This window comes from Capra hircus, chromosome 9, assembly GCF_001704415.2.
Source record: "Capra hircus breed San Clemente chromosome 9, ASM170441v1, whole genome shotgun sequence".
Taxonomy (NCBI): domain Eukaryota; kingdom Metazoa; phylum Chordata; class Mammalia; order Artiodactyla; family Bovidae; genus Capra; species Capra hircus.
Window position 1 is genome coordinate 61467246 of NC_030816.1, and position 17586 is coordinate 61484831.

Sequence of the window (17586 nt, forward strand, 5' to 3'; positions counted from 1 at the left end):
GAATAATTTCCATTAGTTAAAAAGAATGCAAAAGATGGTTGCATTTATTGATGCCTGTTACTCTTTGTGACCCTGTGGATTGTAGCCTGCCAGGCTCCGCTGTAGATGGAATTCTCTAGGCAAGAATACTGGAGTGGGTTGCCATTTTCTCCTCCAGTCAATATGCAATAATTTACTTCAAAACATTTTAACATATACTTTGTGATGTATGTGTATATGTATGTTGTTGTTCAGTTGTTACGTCGTGTCCAACTCTTTGTGACTCCGTGACGGTACATAGCATCCAGGCCTCCCTATCCCTCATATCTCCCGGAGTTTGCTCAAGTTCATGTTCACTGAATCAGTGATGCTATCCAACCGTCTCTTCTGCTGTCCTCTTCTCCTTTTGCTTTCAATCTTTCCCAGCATCAGGATCTTTTCCAGTGAGTCAATTCTTCACATCAGGTGGCCAGAGTATTGGAGCTTCAGCACCAGTCCCTCCAATGAGTATTCAGGATTGATTTCCTTTAAGATTGACTGATTTGATCTTCTTGCTGTCCAAGGGACTCTCAAGAGAGTACATATACGTGTATATATAAACTATACCTGTTTAATCTTACTGTGGGGGTAGGACAGATAGGATTTGAAGGACCCCAATCTGGTGGGAGTTTTCATTCCAATTCCAAAGAAAGGCAATGCCAAAGAATGCTCAAACTACAACACAATTGCACTCATCTCACATGCTAGTAAAGTAATGCTCAAAATTCTCCAAGCCAGGCTTCAGCAATACGTGAACTGTGAACTCCCTGAAGTTCAAGCTGGTTTTAGAAAAGGCAGAGGAACCAGAGATCAAATTGCCAACATCTGCTGGATCATGGAAAAAGCAAGAGTTCCAGAAAAACATCTATTTCTGCTTTATTGACTATGCCAAAGCCTTTGACTGTGTGGATCACAATACACTGTGGAAAATTCTGAAAGGGATGGGAATACCAGACCACCTAAACTGCCTCTTGAGAAATCTGTATGCAGGTCAGGAAGCACCAGTTAGAATTGGACATGGAACAACAGACTGGTTCCAAATAGGAAAAGGAGTACGTCAAGGCTATATATTGTCACCCTGCTTATTTAACTTCTATGCAGAGTACATCATGAGAAACGCTGGACTGGAAGAAACACAAGCTGGAATCAAGATTGCTGGGAGAAATATCAATAACCTGAGATATGCAGATGACACCACCCTTATGGCAGAAAGTGAAGAGGAACTAAAAAGCCTCTTGATGAAAGTGAAAGAGAAAAGTGAAAAAGTTGGCTTAAAGCTCAACGTTCAGAAAATGAAGATCATGGCATCCGGTCCTATCACTCCACGGAAAATAGATGGGGAAACAGTGTCAGACTTTATTTTTTGGGGCTCCAAAATCACTGCAGATGGTGATTGCAGCCATCAAATTAAAAGACTCTTACTCCTTGGAAGAAAAGTTATGACCAACCTAGACAGTATATTCAAAAGCAGAGACATTACTTTGCTGTCTAAGGTCCGTCTAGTTTAGTCAAGGCTATGGTTTTTCCTGTTGTCATGTATGGATGTGAGAGTTGGACTGTGAAGAAGGCTGAGTGCCGAAGAATTGATGCTTTTGAACTGTGCTGTTGGAGAAGACTCTTGAGAGTCCCTTGGACTGCAAGGAGACCCAACCAGTCCATTCTGAAGGAGATCAGCCCTGGGATTTCTTTGGAAGGACTGATGCTAAAGCTGAAACTCCAGTATTTTGGCCACCTCATGCGAAGAGTTGACTCATTGGAAAAGACTCTGATGCTGGGAGGGATTGGGGGCAGGAGGAGAAGGGGACGACAGAGGATGAGATGGCTGGATGGCATCAAGGACTCGATGAACGTGAGTCTGAGTGAACTCTGGGAGATGGTGATGTACAGGGAGGCCGGGCGTGCTGCGATTCACGGGGTTGCAAAGAGTCGGGACACGACTGAGCAACTGAACTGAATCTGGTGGCTTTAAACATTGCTATCTAAATCTGTATCACTGTTAATCAGCACAAAGGATGTTAGTAACTTTTCATTAGTGAATGGATCTTGAAAGATCAGTAGTTGTCTAGAAAGGCTGAGAGGGAATATGCATGAGGTAAAAGAATATGGCAGATCCTGCAAGCTCAGGACTTTTAATTACTACTGTAGGTGTAGAGTTCTGGGGGTTCACCTTCCCCCAAACCACCCACTTAGGACTGTGCTTCCTGATCCAATAAGCTTACCTAATCCTGCCTTTAGAATATCACTGTGGTCCTACCTGCTGTGAGGCAAATCATAATCCCACAGACACCTTGATGGTTTTGAGAAGGAACTTCTTCAAGCTTTCCAAAGACCGTTCATGTGAATTAATGTTTGTTCATGTGATTATTATAATATACCACCAGGTAGTGAAGTTATGCAAGAGGAAACATATAGCCTTACCTTCCAGTAAAGGTTTGTGGCTATCTACCAAATGAACATGTGACTGGTGTCTAAACTGGCCTAAAACAGACCACAGTGGTGTGGAAAAGGAAACAAAAGGCCCATGCACCTTCATGCCATGGAGAGGGTCACATTTGATACCTGAGACCTTCCCTTAGTATAGTCCCTGCTGCTGCTGCTGCTGCGTCGCTTCAGTCATATCCGACTGAAGGCTCCACCCATCTCCACCAGGCCCTGAGATTCTCCAGGCAAGAACACTGCAGTGGGTTGCCATTTCTGAGCACATCGTTAAGATCAGTAGGGTAGATATGTACTGATCTAAAGGGGCTGGAGAGAGAGCAATCCAGCTGTTGTAAAGGTCATCATCCTCTGGTAATGTAGCTAACAAAATAAGAGTTAACAATTTTCTGTCACTTCTGACTTCCCTGCTGGCTCAGACGGTAAAGCGTCTGTCTACAATGCGGGAGACCCGGGTTCAATCCCTGGTTGGGAAGATCCCCTGGAGAAGGAAATGGCAATCCACTCCAGGACTATTGCCTGGAAAATCCCATGGACAGAGGAGCCTGGTAGGCTACAGCCCATGGGGTCGCAAAGAGTCAGACACGACTGAGTGACTTCACTTTCACTTTCTAATTAAAACTTGATTACTTAGAGGCTTTCAGTTTGCTAATTATTTTGCTCGTTAAATATAAATAAAAAAAGGAAAACCTAGCAAAAACTGAATTCCTGCTCTAAATTTTAAAGAAAACTATTCTGTATGCCTGTTCAGATGAAGATGGTTGAGGTTAAGTGAAGAACAACTGGAAAATTCAAGAATCAACCTAAGTGCAGTTATAACATATGAGAAACCTAAAAGTAAAACTATGTCAAACACATTTTATTTGGTGTTTTCATGCTAGGTCAATCTAAACAACAACAACAAAGACCCGATTTGAACAGATTTTCTTTTAATATGACTATGTGTACATGGACAACTGAGAACAGGGAAAACCCCTAAATTAATGTTTTTAACAAATTACAGCTGTTACTAAAGATGGTATGTCAGGATTTTAAGGAAACAGTCCAATAAATGAACAGCCCCTCATTCAATCTAATTAACCAACCCCTCCTTTAGTAAAAAAAAACACTCTAGTGGCAGAAGTTTATCATTTTTAAAAAATACTCCATAATAAAACGTGTTTCCTCAATGTTCTCTCTCCTTCAGTATTTAGTTACTAACAGTCTCTCAAATGGTAACATAAAATTGAATTTATATCATCAAATGAAAGTGCAAGTTTGTACAGCCAAGCTCAGCAGCGGAAGTGAACGGTGAAAGCTGATGGATGTCACACAGAACAAGGACCTTCATGAAGGTGTCCTGCAGTGTCCTGGGTGCTAAACACAGTCAACATTCCATCATTTTTTTCATTGCTCTTAAACGAGCAAAACCAAATTTTTTTTTTTTAATTTAAAGAAATAGTAAATCTTTATTCCCTCGCATATAATTTGAGATCCGGTAAGGCAAAGATAAGTCCCATCATCACTGGGGACAGCAGCAATAAACAGACTTCAGAAATAGCCCTGAATTATCAGCAACATTCTCTCACAGTAATATAAGGAATGCATCTCATAAATCAAATCTGCAATGTTATCACATTGTTCTAATTTATTTGATTAGTTTCTCTGAAAAACTTTATAAATACATTATTTAAGAGGACAGTAAATTATTTTCTTGCTCTAGAAAAAATAATTTTTTCACATTTTAAAACTTGAGTACACTTTAGCAAAAAGATGCAAGAATGGGACAGCGGGGTTTGCAGAATGTCCATGTACAAGTTGCATTTACAGGAACCTGGTAATCTGCCTCTAAAATAGAGCTCTCTGCAATAATATTTTAACAAACAGGCTTAATTTAAACACCTCTCCTATTGACTCTACCTGTGGAACCAAGAGGTACTTATATTTTCAAGTATTACATTGTAAAAGGTAAAAATTTGTGTCAATTTTACATGTTAGCATTTAAAGACCAAAATATCTATGTGAAAAATCATGCCTACTCAGCCTATTTTTGATAGCCAAATGGTCTCATCTTTTAAAGAAAGCAGAAAAATATTGATTTCCTAAGAAGGAGCACACTGGAAAAAGCCATTTTAAAGTACTGAAGAACAAGGAGCATTTTTTTTTCTCTACTGGCGAAAATTATTAGAAAAGCTTTCCAGTCTGTTGTCTTTAGCTAGTTTTAATAAAATCTTTTCAAAATGATGGTCAAGAAATCTTTAGAAAACTGGAGGAAGGGAAGATGCTCCTTTGCAGCATGGAAGGAATTCCATTAACTGTAGAAATTCTTTTTAAATTTCTGCTTTGGTTCTTCAGAAGAAATGCTCATATAACTTCTATATTAGGAGACAAGAAAGAACAGATTAATATGACATTTACCTAAAGTCTTAGAAAAATACTACAGTAATATCTTATCATTATGTTCCTAAAACTTTACTATGCTTTTTATACACTGTCTTTCATATGAACAGGCAATTTGATCAGGATCACTGGTCTTCTATCTAATTGAATTCTACCACTAATAGGAAAACACATGTCCTTTCTTTAACTTAGGCTATATATCATTTACTTTTTCAAACTGTGTTAAGTCAATTGTACTTTGAGATTAGAAACTTTACATTCATTGGTCTTGAATCCTCAGTACCTGATGCTTCAGGCTCCAGTCATATGTTGAAGCTGAAATAAATGATGGTTGATAAGCAGCCATGAACAAAAACAACCCCTAACACCACCTACTAATGCAGACACTGGACTATGTTCCTAGAAAACAGTGGGAATGAAATGACAGGTAAATCATTACATCACCTTTAAATCAAAAGGTGATTTAAAACCTGGCAAATGAAACAAAGTCATCTGAACATTCCTTCCATCTCTGTGAATCTGTGACATGACAAAGTAGGAAGCTGTACCAGGAGTGTTTCCATCAACACACAGGTAATCAGATTGTTCTCAAAGGCTTAATTTAACAGAATGTCAGGTGTTAATAGCTTTCATTTACAGTGGACCTTCTTCCTTTCACAATCTTAAAAAAGTAGATCACTAAAGCAAAGTTACAGGCCCAAGGTCAGTATCTTAGAGAAGGACAAAAAGACTAGCTTCATGTGTATAAAGGTTCAAAATTGGCTTTTTCAACCAGTTTTAAACTGGAAAATATTGGTTAGATCTAATATATTTATATCTAAAAATATCTGTTGCAATCTAATACAAAACAATTTGACCACAAGTAATGCTTTACTAACTCATCTAAACATCCTGAATTTGTCTGGTGCTGTTACGACAGTATAAAGAGATGCTGGTCAATATGTGAAAGTGGGGTGCTGGGAGAGAGAGAAGTTGATAGAATTCCAAGAGGTTTGAAAAGAGATGAAGCTGGATTATCCAATTTGTTCTGGAGCCTGATGAGATTGTGCTGTTAAGTCACTAGGAGCACTGAGTTGGCAATTTTTTATGTTGTTATTTCTCTGGGTCCTGTAAAGCTATTGTTCTTTTTGCACAATGACTTCAGCTTAACTGTAAGTCCCAGAGGGCCTAAGAGAGTCAACAGCTGCAGTCACTCAACTAGGAATGGAAGGCCCCTGGGCTCAGTATACTAGACTGGTCCTGTTACCTAAATCGTTATCTCATTACACGTAAAAAGGACAATAATGTATTATCCCAGGTTGCTGTGCCAAACATGAGAAAAATCATGAGAGAACATGCTGAAAGTGAAAAAAGTAACAGTGTCAGCTGCTCAGTCATGTCCAACTTTTTGCAACCCTGTCGACTGCAGCCCACCAGGCTCCTCTCTCTGTCCATAGGGTTTTCCAGACAAGAAAACAGGAGTGGGTAGCTATTCCCTTCTCCAGGGGATCTTCCTGACCCAGGGATTGAATCTGTGTCTCCTGCATTGCAGCAGGATTCTTTACCAGCTGAGTCACCTGTTGGCAGTCTTCAAATATCTTTAGAACTGAGAAAGATGGAATAGAAACCAAACAAACCTTATCTCCAGTGGGGACAGAACTTGGTTCACTAGCCACTCAGTTATGGTTAAGTTTTTGTCTTACTATAAAGCATGTTCTGACCAGCAGTGTCTCTGGGCAATGAATGTTGCTCTGCGAGGGGAGGCCCACATATACCCACAGGTGCTACAGACTGAATTTCTACACTGATTGGGAGAATAAGAGGGGCCCTAGAAGTTGCCCAACACAACTCAAAATTCAATTTCTATGACCCATACAGTCTTTTCCATGAGGCGTATCTGGTCCCTTGAAGGACAAAGTGTGCCAAAGTCACACAGGACAAGGTTCACTCCCTCTTCAGTGTTAGTCGCTCAGTCATGTCTGACTGCGATTCCATGGACCATAGCGCACCAGGCTCCTCTGTCCATGGATCCCTCAGGCAAGAATACTGGAGTGGGTTGCCATTCCCTTCTCCTTCCATCTTCGGTGTCACCTATTTCTGACGTTTACTGAAGGGAGTTTGAGGCAAGCTTACCTGCTGTCTGTTGTGTCTGAACACCGTCTACCTGAGGCAGGGGTCCAAGTGTCCCTTCATCGTCAAAGGCCAAAATTGGATTCAAAGGAATATCTGGATTCTCACTGTTGGTGACATCTAGTCTGGATGGTTTAGATCCAATGGGTAAGTTTATAATTTCTTCAAAATTTTCATTCTGAACTGATATTCCATTTTCACTTGGTTGTTTTTCCAAACTGGGAGTACTAGGGAGTTGGAAAAATCAAAATTAAAGGAGTTAGTATTAAAACTGGAAAACATTTTTAGGACAACCCAAAACTTTTATAATAAATCAGAATGACATCATTTTTAATAAAAATTATGTTTCAACATATTTATACTTAAAAAAAATCTTTTTAAAGTTAATAAAATGGAACAATTTATCAATTAGAATAGATCATTATCAATAAAATTCTACATACATTTAACAATTTCTACTGCAGGCATTTTACATCCTTTTGTCTGATAAAAATAGCCCTCATTAGGATCTTTACTTCAAGGATGAGGGGATTATAACTTGGGGGTGAGGGGGATAATTTGTACAAGCTGCATAAGTACTGTGAGACAGTCTGCATTCCAGACTGACTACATGATTTCTGGTCCTGTTTTTCTAATAATGCTGTTTTATACACTGCCTGGCTATTCAAATTCTCCCTGGCTATCTCTAGCTTCCTAAAACATGAACATAATTGTATAGGTTAATTGTTCTAGACCAACCTTCTCATCTTTGCCCCTTAACTCTGCCTCTGACCCTACCTTGATTCTTATCAATTCATGTTTAATAGCTTGGATTTTTGAGATACATTCAATTAGCCATGAAATCCTTAATTTTCTACCTGTAATTTCTTTTATGTTTTGTGCTCCCTCCACATACTCCATAACCAAACCAGCATCCCTTTTTAGGTTATATATTATGCTTACAATGTGACAAAACAATGCCTATGCATCAAATGGATGCTCGATTAATTTAACTGTTGATTTTATCTGACTGCAGCAGTAAACATATTTGCAAGCTTCATGATTTGTTCAGTGCTCATAAGAAAATGACCCTGCTTGACAGGAGTTAGTCTTCAAATGGAAAATGAGGCAAAAATTGTGAATGTTTTAACTTTTAATATACATTGATTATTAACTGAATGTTTAGCTATAGACAGGTCTATGGAAGAGATCAGAAAATCAGGTCTCTGTCACTAATGCCAGCAACTTGAACTTTAGTAAGTTAGTCTTTTTTCCATCTCCTTTCCAAATGGTGAAAATGAAGCTAATATACATCCACTCTTTCCATGGTCACCCTCCCACTTTTTTTTTTTTCTTCTCTGCTCCTGTGTTGAGGATATAGTTTATTTTCCTCAGTCAGTGAGATATATTGACTTTGTGGAACATATTCTAAAGCATTTCTGGTATGGATATTTTGGTACATTTTTTGTCAACTATTGGACTTGCCTGGTGGCTCAAACGGTAAAGTGTCTGCCCGCAATACGGGAGACCTGGGTTCGATCCACAGGTCGGGAAGGTCCCCTGGAGAAGGAAATGGTAACCCACTCCAGTACTCTTGCCTAGAAAATTCCATGGATGGAGGAGCCTGGTGGGCTACAGTCCATGGGGCCGCAAAGAGTCAGACATGACTGAGCGACTTCACTTTCACTTTGTTAACTATTAAACCTCTTCTTTTAGGAGAAAAAGAAAGATGCCTGACCTAATTGCATCACAAGGCCTTGCAGGGTACAGTGAAAATATTATTTGTAAGAGTGCTGTGGAAAAGAACATAAAATTATTATACAGATTCAGACTATGATGGTGTGGTGCTTTCCCACGATTGTACCATGGAACTGAGAGGAAGCTTGGCATCACAGTCTACATGAGTGTGCTTGCATGCACACACACTGAATGCCTGCCATCCTATTCTTTCCCAATATGAGTGAGCTTTCTGTAACCAGGGAGAGTTTCGGTTCTCATCCCACAGAGATTTTTTAAGTACAAGTTTTGGCAAAAGAATATATCTTCAAAGCCCTTGTTCCTTGACGGATGTCAGCTCCATCACCTTTCAGACCTGCAAGTGCTGACAAGCTATAATGGCAACACCAACCCCACGTTTGACTCAACAGCTGACTTCATTTTCCCCTTCCACTACTACCCAACCCCTCCACCCAGTCTTGTTAACAATTAGAGGAATAATCATACCATATGCTTTGGATGACCAATTATTAAATGTTCAGAGGACACAGTGATATGCAAAAACTATTAAACTGAAGTTGAAGTTGCTGAGGTTAGGGTTTATGGATCCTCTTTAAGATACGAGAACCAGCTTTTGAATTCCTCTTCTTTGGCTTACACGTGAGGTTGAAGCTGGATGTAGGACTTTTGAAGATATGTTTTGGGTTCTTATACAATGATTGATCACTTGGTGATTTTACCACTGAAGAGAGTCAGTTAATGTATAAGCTAATTTTATTCCCTGGAGAGAATTACCAGTGGCTTAAAAAACTTATTCCTTGTTATAATAATGGGGCACTCTCTGCAGTACTTTTTAATAGGAGTTGGAAATGAATATTTAAAAATTAAACTAATTTAAAAATGAAATATTACTTCATGTCTCGGATAATTTTGAAAATTTATTCAACATAATAAAAAGCTTATTGTTAAGGTATCTCTTCAGAAAATTGTGTTGTTTTGGAATTCTAAGTGGGCAAAATAAAAAATGTTTACTGTCCCAGGAAAATAATACAAAGATACCCTATGACACCTTAGGATGACTTGTCTTTTCATTGCTGCCAATACTATAAAACGTGTGGTATGTGTTTTTAGATTAAGAATTTATATATATCAACCATTATGCCATATACCTTAAACTTACACAGTGCAATTTATCAATCACATCTCAATATAACTGGGAAGGAAAAAGATCTTAGATCTTAAGACATATTGTTCTATCAATTAAAAGAAAATTAATCTGAGGAGCTTCAATTCTCTTATGGTGTCTAAGGCTGGCATTAGAGACAGAACTTTTTTCACGTTTGAGACAGCACTGTTAAAATCCTGTCAATATAAATGCAAGGGAAGAGAGTAAGGCAATCTTCCCTCAAACCACACTTCTTAACTACTGTCAGCAAACATTTGTTTCCTTGTAGGAAGTCCTACTACTGGTATAAGAAATACTGGCATCAAAATTGCTTTTACTAAGGAACAAACCTGTGACTCATTATAATATTATATACAGTAAAAATACAGCTGTTATATCTCATCAAAGTGTGTGAAGATGGTCCAGGATCATGCCAAAGATATATAAAGGAAAGTAACAAATTATTCCCTGTAATTTGATTAAATAGCCACACAAAAACCTCACCATCATATTTAGCAGTTCAAGAAAAGACATTTTCCTTTTCTCAGATCACAAAATTACTACCTCTAACCAAAATAATGAATCTAAATATAATAAATCTTCACGTTAAAACTCTGAAATTCTGTCCGGCCCCATCAGAAAATTCTGGTGGGATTTGGCGGAGCTAACAGTGGTTGGGGAAGGGATGGTTAGACAAAAACTGTCCTGCTTTGCTCTAATGTGCTAAGAAAAGCCCCGGCTGTCTAACTCACCTGTCCACCGTCACTTTTGATTGGTGAGAGGTAACCACATGGGTGCTGGCCTCTGGTTCCTCCGATCCTGGAGAGTTTGTCATATTTGGAAGTGTAGATACTGCTGGACATAGCAAAGATGATGGGATAAAGGGTTACTACTACTCTACTATCAAACCCAAAGCCCAGCAGCCAGAATGCTTGGATTTATGTCCTGGCTCTGCCACTTTCCAGCTCTGTGACCTTGGGCAAGCCATAAATGCTCTGTGCTTTGGTTTCCTCATGGATAATAGTACCTACCTCATAGGCTACTGTGAGAAGTAAATGTACTTAGAACACTTATACTTAGTAAGAGTACTTAGAACACTGCATGGCACATTGTAAAGGTGGAAACCAGGGCGGTTACTATTTTTGCCTGCACCCAATTGATTTTGGGCAAAATATGTAATACTGAAATCACAGCAATTGATGAAGACAGTAGTATGTTGACTTGGCCAAGTTGATGCTGAACAAGTGATTACTGAAGGATTTGGAGCAAATAATCATGAAATACCCTAAGTGGTGAAAAGTGGTTTTACCCTATTTGGTAAAACTCAGTTTAGTTCTAGTCACACTTAAGAATGGTATGGATTTCATACATGGAAGGCCAGTGAATTGTACCTAACTATGCTACCTAGTCATTCAACGCTCCCTGCTGGAGTGTAGCGTAAGCCAACAGTATTGATAAGTGACTTTAAAATCTGGGCCAGGTTTATATGAAGTCTTATAAAACTTAATGTAGATCATAGTTTCAGGGACCTTTGTGGCAGTTTATGGTTTCAGCTTGATGTCAGAGAATAAGTGAAATAATTCCAAAGAAGTGTTATTTCACAGCTTAGTACAAATTGAATAAAATGGCCAGATGTACAAAGAACTTAGTAACTGAAGCAAAGAAGAGATTGATAACTTAAAAGTTGTCAACATTTACAAAATTGGTAATGGCTTCTGAGAAGACTTCTGATAGGTCTGCAAATTCACCTGCCGCCCTAGCCTAGAATTCTCTTTGGAGCACTGGTAATACCATTTAGCCCTCAACCACATGAGAGACTGGGAGAAGAGGAAAATGTGTCAGATAATCCTCAGGCCTCTTTCTAGCAGTATTCAATCACACTGATTATTAGTGACGATAAACACAAGTATGATGACTGACAAGTTTCACCTTCCCTCTCACCATTGTTCGTTCCAGAAGAATATCAAAAGAATTGACAGGGAAATAGCAGAAAGAAGAAAGATGGGGGGAAAAAAAACTAGGAGCTATTTATTTGGCTCTGCACAATCTACAGCATCAGCTCCTCAAATAATCCTGAGTTGGTACAATTTACACCCTAAAATGCGCATTCTGATCACTCACTGGGTGCCACACCTGCTTCAAGCCTGCATTTATTACAACATTCCTAGAGACAACCTGTTAAAAATACAGTGGGGTTAACAGGCAACCATTAAGGCTGTTTTCCAAACAAATATAATTAGGGCATCTTTAAAAGAGCATGGGGGAAAAAAAAAAAGATGGGGACTTTCCTGGTGGTTCAGTGACTGGGAGACTCCATGCTCCCAAGGCAGGGGGCCTGGGTTCAATTTCTGGTCAAGGAACAAGATCTCACATGATGCAACTGGGAATTCAAATACTGCAACTAAAGATCCTGTATGCCAAATACAACTAAGATCTGGTGCAGCCAAACAAATATTTAAAAATAAAAAGAGCATGAAAACACCATTAAGAAGGGGTCATGACCTAAAGGACCTAGGAAAGCCTCTACTGAAGTAAAACCAAATCCCTAAACCCCAAAGTTCACATTTGAAAGTCCCTTGAGTTTATAAACCTGCCTCTTGAGAAACCTATATGCAGGTGAGGAAGCAACAGTTAGAACTGGACATGGAACAACAGACTGGTTCCAAATAGGAAAAGGAGTACATCAAGGCTGTATATTGTCACCCTGCTTATTTAACTTCTATGCAGAGTACATATGGCAACCCACTCCAGTACTCTTGCCTGGAAAATCCCATGGATGAAGGAGCCTGGTAGGCTGCAGTCCATGGGGTCGCTAAGAGTCGGGCACGACTGAGCGACTTCACTTTCACTTTTCACTTTCATGCGTTGGAGAAGGAAATGGCAACCCACTCCAGTGTTCTTGCCTGGAGAATCCCAGGGACGGCGGAGCCTGATGGGCTGCCGTCTGTGGGGTCGCACAGAGTCGGACACGACTGAAGCGACTTAGCAGCAGCAGCAGAGTACATCATGAGAAACGCTGGGCTGGAAGAAGCACAAGCTGGAATCAAGATTGCCGGGAGAAATATCAATAACCTCAGATATGCAGATGATACCACCCTTATGGCAGAAAGTGAAGAGGAACAAAAAAGTCTCTTGATGAAAGTGAAAGACAAGAGTGAAAAAGCTGGCTTAAAGCTCAACATTCAGAAAACTAAGATCATGGCATCTGGTCCCATCACTTCATGGGACATAGATGGGGAAACAGTGGAAACAGTGTCAGACTTTATTTTTTTGGGCTCCAAAATCACTGCAGATGGTGACAGTAGCCATGAAATTGGAAGACGCTTACTCCTTGGAAGGAAAGTTATGACCAACCTAGTTAGCATATTGAAAAGCAGAGACATTACTTTGCCAACAAGGTCCCTCTAGTCAAGGCTATGGCTTTTCCAGTGGTCATGTATGGATGTGAGAGTTGGACTGTGAAGAAAGCTGAGTGCTGAAGAATTGATGCTTTTGAACTGTGGTGTTGGAGAAGACTCTTGAGAGTCCCTTGGACTGCAAGGAGATCCAACCAGTCCATTATAAAAGAGATCAGCCCTGGGTATTCCTTGGAAGGAATGATGCTGAAGCTGAAACTCCAGTACTTTGGCCACCTCATGTGAAGAGTTGACTCACTGGAAAAGACTCTGATGCTGGGAGGGATTGGGGGCAGGAGGAAAAGGGGACGACAGAGGATGAGATGGCTGGATGGTATCACTGATTCGATGGACGTGAGTATGAGTGAACTCCGGGAGTTGGTGATGGACAGGGAGGCCTGACGTGCTATGATTCATGGGGTCGCAAAGAGTCGGACACGACTGAGTGACTGAACTGAACTGAGAGTTTACAGAGAAATGTCCTTTCCTGTAAATCATTTCATTTGTCTAAAAAAAAAAAAAAAAGCAAGCAAAAGAAACTGAGGTATCTCTGGTCCTGTCTCTTCATATTGACACTGCAGATGATGAAAGGAGAAAACAATAATGTACTATTGACCAACCACCCTTCTGTAAAATCATGAAGTTTTATTTTCATTTACATCAAATTTGATTTAAAATCACCAAGAAATTAATCATCTCTGGCCAAAGCCTATGGCATATGAACAATTTTCTAATGAAATTTCAACAATTTTCAAATTTTAATTGTCTTCTGAAGTCAGAACTTACATAACATTTAAATCCTTTTCTGAGAACTGCTGTAAGTACAGAAAGTTTAATGTCCTTAATAGCAAATATAAATACAGGTTCCTTTAGCAGATGGTGACAGTGTTAGTCCTATAGTCATGTCCGACTCTTTGTGACCCCATGGGCTGTCCATGGAATTCTCCAGGTAAGAATACTGGAGTGGGTTGCCATTTCCTTCTCCCGGGGATCTTTCTGACCCAGGGAATAAACCTGAGTCTCCAAATGATATTTAATTATATATTCAAAGAAAATTAATTTTAATGTGTGTATATACTGGAGAAGGAAATGGCAACCCGCTCCAGTATTTTTGCCTGGAAAATCCTATGACAGAGGAGCCTGGTGGGTTATAGGCCATGGATGGGGTCACAAGAGTTGCACATGACTTAGCGACTAAACCATCCACCGCTATGAAAGTGAAGTGAAAGTGAAGTTGCTCAGTCGTGTCCGACTCTTTGCGACCCCGTGGACTGTAGCCCACCAGGTTCCTCCGTCCATGGGATTCCCCAGGCAAGAATGCTGGAGTGGGTTGCCATTTCCTTCTCCAGGGGAATCTTCTCAACCCAGGGATCAAACCCAGGTCTCCCGCATTGCAGGCAGACGCTTTAACCTCTGAGCCACCAGGGAGGCCCTATATAAAGGCATATATATCAGATATGGACACACAAATATATACATAATAGAACAAGTATATGATATAAAATGACTTAAGATATCAACTCCATTAGAGTATAACCAAATGTGAAAAAAATCTGCTAGAAAATGCTACAGATTTTTAGATAAATGAATTTGTAGATTAGATGAGATACACCTAAGCTTCTGTGAATGATTTAGTTTTGTTTATTTTAAAATCAGTGCTTATCTTGACCTCTAGAATCAATTCAAAAATTCTGCATTTGAATTGAGTTCACTGAAATACATACCTGTTCCTCCAGTGGGAGTTCCCTTGGTTATATCTCCATTTCTCTGATCAACAGTTTTCTAGCCAAGAAAAAAGCATTTTTAATGTTAAAATTACAGGTTTAAAAAAAAAAAACATTAAGAATAGTTTTAAAAATGGCCATCTCAATACCTTATCTGAAGTTTCTGTTCTTCTGGTTCTTTTCATAATCTCCTCAAGTCGCTACAAGAAAGGAAGAATTGAGCAAACAGATCTGATAAAGGAAGAAAGCTGGCCTGGTGCATTTCGCTAAGCAAATAGCAGGGCACCTAAACATGTCTATTTTAGGAAAATATTCTTTGTCTTAATTGGAGTTATTAAAAAAAGTTAACGGTAAAGAACCTGCCTGCCAATGCAGGAGAGGTAAGAGACACAGGCTCAATCCCTGAGTTGGGAAGATCCCCTAGAGGAGGAAATGGCAAACCACTCCAGTATTCTTGCCTCCAGAATCCTGTGGGCAGAGGAGCCTGGAGGGCTACAGTTCATAGGGTCCACAAAGAGTCAGGCACAGCACACACACAAAAACGTTGGAATTGGCTTAGGCCACATGAATTGGAAGTAACTTTCCGGTGAGGACTGAAACACCAAGACCGATTTCTTTGGAGGAGAATATTAATACTGAACTATTTTAGAGAACCTAAAATGGGCAAGACACATTTGTTTTCTGAATGTGGTGAGCCAGTCTCTCCATCTTTAGCCTGCTTCATTCTAGGAAGAATCAGAGCAGTGAGTGTCCCAAATACCTTCTTCCTCTCCAGGCGCTCTTGCTCTTCTCTCTGGAAATGTTTTTCCCGCTCCTGCCGGACCCTTTCTGCTTCTTCCCGAACACGAGCTTCTTCTTCCTTCTGAAAATGAGAAGACGGCATCGGCTTCATAGGGACAAGCTGGCTTTGCCCGCTGCCCCGAAATCCCGGGGCACAGGAGGCTCAGAGCGCTCCTCACCACACGCTAGACACCTTGCTCTGCGCATCTGAGCTGCCCCCTCGCGCCATCCTGAGCCAGGGCCGCGCAGCCGACCTGCTTCCCAGCGCGAGCCGGCCCCGCTACCTGTTTCCGGATGCGCTCCATCTCCTCACGCTCGCGCTGGGCCCGCTCCTCCTCCTGCCGCCGCAGCTGCTCTTCCCGCTCCCGGGCTAGCTCAGCTTCCAGCTGGCGGGCCTCCTCCTCTCGGCGGCTTCTCTCTTCAGCTACCTTCTGGGCCAATTCTTCTCGCTTTTGTCTGGAAAAAAGACCAACCAAGACAAAGACACATGAGGGGAGTTCCTTGGCGAGGCTGGAGCTTGCGGTTATCTCAAGGACGGTTGTTGGGAGGTCTGCCACAGTCTCCACTTGGATACATGTGAAGCCACTCTCTCTCCCCCACCTCATGTTGCCTCGTGGGAAACAGAAGCAAAAAGCAAAATGTTACCACTCGTATTATGAGGGCAGCTTGTTTTTTTTGTTTTAAGGATCTGCAATATAACTATCTTTAAAGGCTCAGACTTGTTTAATCCAATAATGTTAACTTTTAGTAAAGAATTTAACACTCCCCTCCCAGTTCCTGTAAATAAATAAAGGTTATAACGTTCTGGGGCAGGACGGGGTAAGATGGACCATGTAAACTCCCTTTTGGGACGAAGGGTAGGACATGTCCAAGACGGCGGCCCAGCATACTTTCCTGAGAGGCAGTTCTGCCTATTTGAAGAACAATTATATTAACATTAGCCTTATTGGCTCCAGAAGGAGGCCAACTAAGCAAAGTACCCCTGGCATACTGTCTCGCAGGCAGTCATGGAGCACTTTATCTCCCAGCAGCTACCCTATGAGAGGAATTCTATCTGGAAAGAAGAAAACATGAGCTTTTATCATACAGCTTTAAAATAATAAGATAATGAGGAAACATGGGGATGAGCAAGATGTTAGATTAAAAAAAACAAACTCAGACTGTACAACTGTACCTCTACGGTGGTTGCAATCATGAAAATATGTGTGTCTGTATATAGGCATGTATATACACCCACACACTGTTCAGAGACTGGAAAGGATGAATCAAAATGTACACACTTATTGAAATCTGGTAGGATTATGGATGGTTTTTTTCCTTCAAATTTTTCTCCATCAATTTTGTCGTATTGTCATTATAAAAAAAATGTGACTTGAAAAGTTGCTTAGTCATCAGAGGAACAGCAGGTAAGAGTAATTCTGTAACAACTTACATAGATTCGCCTTCAACACTACTACCACTGCTTCTGAAGACTTACTCCAAGGTGTCACGAGGGTGTCACTCCATTACCTTTCGAGTTCTTCCTTCTCCCGCTTCTCTCTCTCCTCCTTCTCTCTCTGCTCTCGGGCCAGCCGCCTCTTCTCAGCAAGCAGCCTTGTGGCCTCTTCTGGGTCGGTGGTGCCCGCAGAGGTCTTTGGAGAAGCACTGGCAGTCAGGGTGGATGACGGGGCTGGTGTCGGGGCTGGGGTGGAGGCTGGGGCCGGAGCTGGGGCCGAGGCTGCCGCTGGAGCAGCTGTACAAACAGGTACAAGGAGAAAGCCAGTTGGAAACAAAAGCCAAAGAACAAAACAAAAACTAGCATCCCCCAGACCCCAGGCCTAGAATTCATCATTATAAAAGAGAAGGGAATGTTTATTACGGAGCGTTCTCAGGGTTTCACTGTATT

The 17586-nt window shown here is 40.7% G+C and overlaps 1 protein-coding gene across 7 annotated transcripts in view; it reads right to left on the minus strand.

The window, feature by feature from the left end:
* MAP7 (microtubule associated protein 7) overlaps positions 3367–17586 on the minus strand; it is a 181349-nt gene continuing 167129 nt past the window's right edge. For 6 of the 7 annotated variants that reach the window (XM_018053247.1, XM_018053244.1, XM_018053246.1 and 3 more), the window contains 8 exons: positions 17211–17433; positions 15986–16157; positions 15682–15783; positions 15071–15121; positions 14922–14979; positions 10555–10657; positions 6946–7169; positions 3367–4808 (listed from right to left, as the gene is read on the minus strand). In XM_018053247.1, the coding sequence (XP_017908736.1) occupies positions 4798–4808; positions 6946–7169; positions 10555–10657; positions 14922–14979; positions 15071–15121; positions 15682–15783; positions 15986–16157; positions 17211–17433 (944 nt within the window). In that variant the 3' untranslated portion in view covers positions 3367–4797. The remainder of the gene's footprint in view (positions 4809–6945; positions 7170–10554; positions 10658–14921; positions 14980–15070; positions 15122–15681; positions 15784–15985; positions 16158–17210; positions 17434–17586) is intronic. The other variant, XM_018053245.1, reaches the window with a different exon arrangement.